This window comes from Aptenodytes forsteri, unplaced genomic scaffold (assembly GCF_000699145.1).
Source record: "Aptenodytes forsteri isolate BGI_AS27 unplaced genomic scaffold, ASM69914v1 Scaffold411, whole genome shotgun sequence".
Classification (NCBI taxonomy): domain Eukaryota; kingdom Metazoa; phylum Chordata; class Aves; order Sphenisciformes; family Spheniscidae; genus Aptenodytes; species Aptenodytes forsteri.
In genome coordinates this window covers 90,831-96,830 of record NW_008794119.1, presented here as the reverse complement: position 1 = coordinate 96,830, position 6,000 = coordinate 90,831, and the positions used below count along the sequence as shown (strand labels likewise).

Genomic DNA, 6,000 nt, shown 5'->3' with positions numbered 1-6,000 from the left:
GGAGGAACTGGGGTTGTTTAGCCTGGAGAAAAGCAGGCTCAGGGGAGACCTTATCGCTCTCAACTACCGGAAAGGAGGTTGTAGCGAGGTGGGTGTTGGTCTCTTCTCCCAAGTAACAATGATAGGACATATGATTCTATGATTCTATGATTTTAGCTTCCTATTCCTATGAAATTACACAAAAGAGAAATGTCTGTCTTAATCTAAGTCCTTAAAGCAAAGATATTGCTGAACTGATCTGAAGCAGTACACACTGGCACTGATTTACCAGAATTACAATCTTCACATTTTTAGGTCTTGGAATAAAATCCTACTTCATATCTCTGCCAGTTTGTGTCTGGCATATTTTTGTCCTGTGCCTAGCTGTGTCTGGCTGTCGCTATCAGCTTTGTTTATGAAGCACTTAAGTGTTCTACAAATAAAAAAAAAAAACGGTATAATAGGTAGTTATTTTTCTTATTCATAATACGTTATATCCATTATAGCAAAAGCACAATGTTTTTTGAACTGAAGGAACTGCATGACTGTAAATCATTAAACACTTACTTCTTTCACGAACCACTGGCAAAAGGCAGGTCCAATCCACTCTCTTGCATGAATCCCACAGTCTATCCAGACAGCTTTCTTGTAGGGCCGTGATCTTTTACCTAACTTGAAGTGTGAATATTCATAGAAATATCAATAGATCTCATGACATTAATGAGGCACAATAATGAGAAAATACTAGAATACTAGAAACACTAAACCATTTTGAATTTCCTCATGTAAAGGAACACAATTTTATTGTTTTCAAAGGTATGGCCAAGATAACGACATGCAGGTATGCCAAGATAATGAAGCTGATCCACGGGAAAAAAAATTACAGGAGAAGTGAGATCTGTCAATTCCTCTTTTATTAAGAATGATATCCTTAAATATCACATGGAGCAGGGTGAGGAAAAACTCTGCAACAGCAGATGAAAAGAAAGTACACTGAAAGTAAAATTTTTTTTGCGTCTTGCTGACACCCTCTAATTTGTGGTCCTAATAATGTGAGTTGAGAGCACACAGCTCTGAAATCTTGTCAGTAGCTGAAGAAGAAGCATATGTGGCACGTGCTGAGAAGGGCTCCAGAGTCCTCTGGGGTCCCTCTCCACCATAACTGCTTTCCAAGTTGTCTATAAACACAAAACTTTCCAATTCCCTTAAATCCAAATCCTGCTAATTGAACTTGTCCTGTAGTCTATCTCCATGCATATCCAATCCAGGTAGATAGGATTTGGCTTTTAGTTTTCCAGCTTTTTATTTTTTGTTCATCAAAGATGACATTCAGAGAGATATTTAGATCTTAGCAACTCATCCTTAGGAAACACTGTAAAGCTGCCTCTCCGGTGTACACGCTGTAACATAAGTAACAAAGTGTCTGTCCCTGATTCCAGATTTTAGTCTGATTAATGACTATTTAACCTTTACCTTGAGTACAAACAGTGGTCTCCCTTCATAGGATTTTCCAACAGAGAACATGTGAACAAGTTCTGAATGAGTTTTATTCAGATGATGCATCCAACCCTGGATCTGCAAATACAGAAATAAAATTGTTGCTTCAATCTTTGCATTTCATGGGAAGCAACTGTAACACATTTATTAATCTCAGCTCTCAGTCATCTGTTTTTGGATTCCTGTAGTTTTTAGTTTTCCAGCTTTTTATTTTTTGTTCATCAAAGATGACATTCAGAGAGATATTTAGATCTTAGCAACTCATCCTTAGGAAACACTGTAAAGCTGCCTCTCCGGTGTACACGCTGTAACATAAGTAACAAAGTGTCTGTCCCTGATTCCAGATTTTAGTCTGATTAATGACTATTTAACCTTTACCTTGAGTACAAACAGTGGTCTCCCTTCATAGGATTTTCCAACAGAGAACATGTGAACAAGTTCTGAATGAGTTTTATTCAGATGATGCATCCAACCCTGGATCTGCAAATACAGAAATAAAATTGTTGCTTCAATCTTTGCATTTCATGGGAAGCAACTGTAACACATTTATTAATCTCAGCTCTCAGTCATCTGTTTTTGGATTTTCCTGTAGTTTTTATTTTTGTCTTTTTTTGTTTTGTTTGTTTGTTTGTTTGTTTTTGTTTTCACACTTCAACTATCATTGGCCTCTCATAGCTCTACTGCCAGAGGCTGGATGCAGCCTTCAGTCAGATGGGATTTTTTTCCCCATTTTTATTGTTGGATATTACTGGAATGCATTAGCTGTCCATCGAAAATCTGGGGATGGGGCTAATCCACCATTCCCACTAAATATTAATGGAATGAAGAAAGAAGGTCCCTGAGTCTGCCTGCCAGGACACAGAATGGCGAACGGATTGACCTGCAGGATTCAGTGCTACCTGCAGTATTTGTTTCACAGGCACCAGATCTCGTTGAGGTGCAGCACCCTCCACGCTCAGCCCTAGTGACTTTGTTTTGGTGCAGATGGAAACTGTGTATGTGAGCACACTGAAGTCAACAGAAATTGTTTACCCAGCTGTCTTCCAGGATAGTATCCCTTATACATGAATTTGTATCTAAGTGTTTTTAAGTTTTTGGGCCTCTTGTGCAAATACTTAAGCATTTGCTCATATTGCTTACTTCAATGACTCAGTGAGACTGATCACTCACTGAAATCTCTTATTCCATCAGAGAAAAAGACCTACTTTAAAAACAAAACTCAGAAGCTGTCAAAGATAGTTACATGTAAAGATAAGCCTTGAATACAAATATTATGTATTTGTATTGAATACATATATATTTTCAAGAAGGTGCCTATTTTTGAAGAAGAAACATTTAGAACACTTCTGAAGATGAACAAGTAACCATAACGTAGAGAGAGTGAAATCTTGGCCTTATTAAAAAGAACAGTGGATAAGAGGAATAATATAAATTTACACGTACTTCTTCCAGGGAGTGATACACTTCATAGTTATACCCAGAGAGGGACCTTCGATTCCTATATGACCTCAGTCCAGTTTGGTTTTCTATTGCCTTCTGTAGGTCTGATATAAGAATCCTGGGTAAAAAAAGATAGCGGTATTACTGAAAAACTAGTAGAACACACAGGCTAAAGCAGAACAACAATCACATTTAGAAGAAATACAGCAGGAGTTAAACCATCCTGACGTTACTTCATCTGTTATATTTTGACAATAGAGTGCTTCAGGCTTATTTGAATATATGCTGCCAAATAAATACTCCAGCTGCTTCGAAATGCAACAGTGCCTTCAAAAAACACAATGAGCTTGTTAAGCGAATAAAACAGTGATGTAAATAACGTAGCCAATGTGAAGAAGCAGCCACTTTCATTTGTTTATGGAGCAGCATTTGCTGTCGTCTTTTATAATCCAGTTATACTACGTGATCATGGATCTTCAAAAATTGATTTCAAAACCATAAAAAAAAATCTTTTGGGGCTTAGAAAAACATGCACATACTTTCTCTAGGGAGTTATTGTACTGGCATGGAACATTACATATACCTACAAGCTGTAGAGGCAAAACAACAAAAAGAAGAACTTGGCGGCATTATCATTCTGTCTGAAACACAACAAAAAACAAGCAAAGAAAAAATCTTGTGTGGTTTGTTGTTTACATTATCTACTCTGCAATAGTTGTTTGCCAGTTATTTTAAAATAACTCACGAAAAACATGAAACAATACTAAGTGAAAATTAAATATGCTTGCATAAAAAGTGAGAGGTTCTTTGCATTAAGAGCAAAATGCAGAAACAGTGGTATAAGCTGAAAACTTTCCTATTTTATGGCAAAACCAAATAATGATACAAATATAAAAATATAATATGGAAAACATCTAAAAAGAATTATATTGAAGAAGTTGGAGCATCTATCCTTTCCATCACACAGGGGCAGGAGCTGGGAATATCGTCACTGACATCAGTAACAACATCACTGTAAAACTGAGAATCATCCTTGTATACCACCTTCTCCTAAAGCATGGCAATGTGTAATCACCGTACCACTAATTCATCATTCCTGTAAAACGATGGTCACATTCAACCTTTTAAAGTTTTATAGGCATTAGCTTAGATGACTGGAAAAAGATGGAAAGAAACTGCGTTCGCTCTGATCCTAACTCAACTGTGCAGCAGATACCTCAAAGATAATAGGTCTACCTATATAAAATATCAAAGTAAAGGTTATCCCCATCTTCAAATGTATTAGTGAAGTAATTGTATAATTAGGAATTACATTGTTCTACATCAGCAACTTTCATTAAGCAAACTAAGAGCTTATAGTCTTGACTTGCAAAGTGCTATATGCTCTAAGACCAGTACTGTAAAGCATTTAAGCCTGTAGTTGGAGTAAAGCAGTGGTTTTATTCAAGTCATTAGGACATCTAATCTGTTAAAAAAATACTTGCCTGCTTTGCTGAATTCTGATTAGTGTAAGTACCTACCAGGATCAAGCTCTGTTTGTTCACTTTTACAATAATAGATTTAATTTCACAACTCCTGATTGTTTATGTGTCTGTACTCCAAATGAGACTTGATAATCTTTCTTTACTCTTAAGTAACTGTGTACTGTGTGTGCTTATAACACAAAGGCTCTTAAGTCCCTCAGGTCTGAATACAACCTAAGCGACTTCATTGACAGAGAACTTACAACCAAGGCAACTAGGTGCAGTAAGAGTTTATCTGATGCCTGGCTTGTTTTCATGACCGTCTTCTTGTCATAGTGTCAAACACTGGGGCAGATAAGCCTGGTCACCTTGTTCATTATTAGGGCTGCTTAATGCTTCCTGTCTTTAGAAATTTGTCATAGTTTAGGCAAGTGTCACTCCGTCAGGCTGAAGTTTTACATGGTGTTTGCCTCAGATTTTCCAGTTCCAAAAGGGATGTAGCAATTTAACTCCTTTGCAAATAGTGTGTCAAAAATAAAATAAAATATTGTGAAAAACAGCCATGGGAAAAGGAGCTGTATGAAACCTTGCCTGGCGCCTCAGCCCCTTGGCTGTGGAGCTGCACTTCAGCTCAGGGCTGTGGTCCCCACCCCAGCTGTGCTGTGGGCATGGCTCTGCCCGGCTGCCCCGGCAGCCCCGCTCCTGCCGCTCCCCGATTACATCTGTTGCTGCTCTCATGGCGAATCCTGCCAGCTCTTGTGGAGTTACAGATCTCAGGAGGCTTGTCAGGACAAGCATGCTCATCCGAGGCTTTGCAGGGTTTTGCTTCTGATGGCTGGGACCCAGCAGACAAGGAGTCTGAAATGGGCAGCGGGGAGAAGAAGAGGAAGAGCAAAGAAACAGTCTGGAGCTGACAAAATGCTGCTCCGCTTCCTTCTAAGCACGCACAACTTGCGTGCCAAATGTCAGAGAGGGAAATTTTCCCTGTGGAAAGTTAATGTAATTTTGCCCTAGTATTTGTAGCACGTTGTTTCAGGTAAACTGCAGAGACCCTTCGCTCTCACAGTTCTTGCCCTTGCATGCTCTGCTCTGCAACCTAAGTAAAGGTCTTCAAGTACAGGGAGTGTTTATAACACATATAAAATGGCCTTCTGTCATTTCATTAAAGGTGATTACTGTGAGCAGGAACAGCAGCAGACGTGAATACAACTGCCGGGGCACAGTAATTAGGGGACATTTTTGTATAAGCACCGGAAAACAATTACAGAAATCCCCATCTCATTTTTAAACACAAACAAAACTGAAGCAGTGTTGAACCCACATGAAAGTCACTCTGAACTTCAGCTACTGGGCCTGCATCATTAATTTCCTTGTGTTTGTTTTTGTATTTTTAGAACGACAAATTCATAAGAGACCATTGTTGTTATAAAAATGGAATTCTGATAAGAGTACATATAATATACAATATGATTTGTGCCATCCTTTTCTCAGTAAGTATAAATAGCCTCACGTAGGGCTTTATTCAGCAAATGTTTGAGAATTCAAATAACTCATCAGTTGATTATTCAGATGCTTCAGCATCTCACTGAAAAGGCTTTAATGACAAGATCATTACTCTTGT

General features: G+C 38.3%; 1 protein-coding gene across 1 annotated transcript in view; it reads right to left on the bottom strand.

Moving 5' to 3' along the window:
• Positions 1-6,000, bottom strand: part of CPA6 (carboxypeptidase A6) — a 52,802-nt gene that overhangs the window by 31,204 nt on the left and 15,598 nt on the right. The window contains exons 4-6 of the mRNA XM_019471352.1: positions 2,920-3,034; positions 1,855-1,956; positions 547-651 (exon numbers count right to left, since the gene is read on the bottom strand). Of these exons, the coding sequence (XP_019326897.1) occupies positions 547-651; positions 1,855-1,956; positions 2,920-3,034 (322 nt within the window). The remainder of the gene's footprint in view (positions 1-546; positions 652-1,854; positions 1,957-2,919; positions 3,035-6,000) is intronic.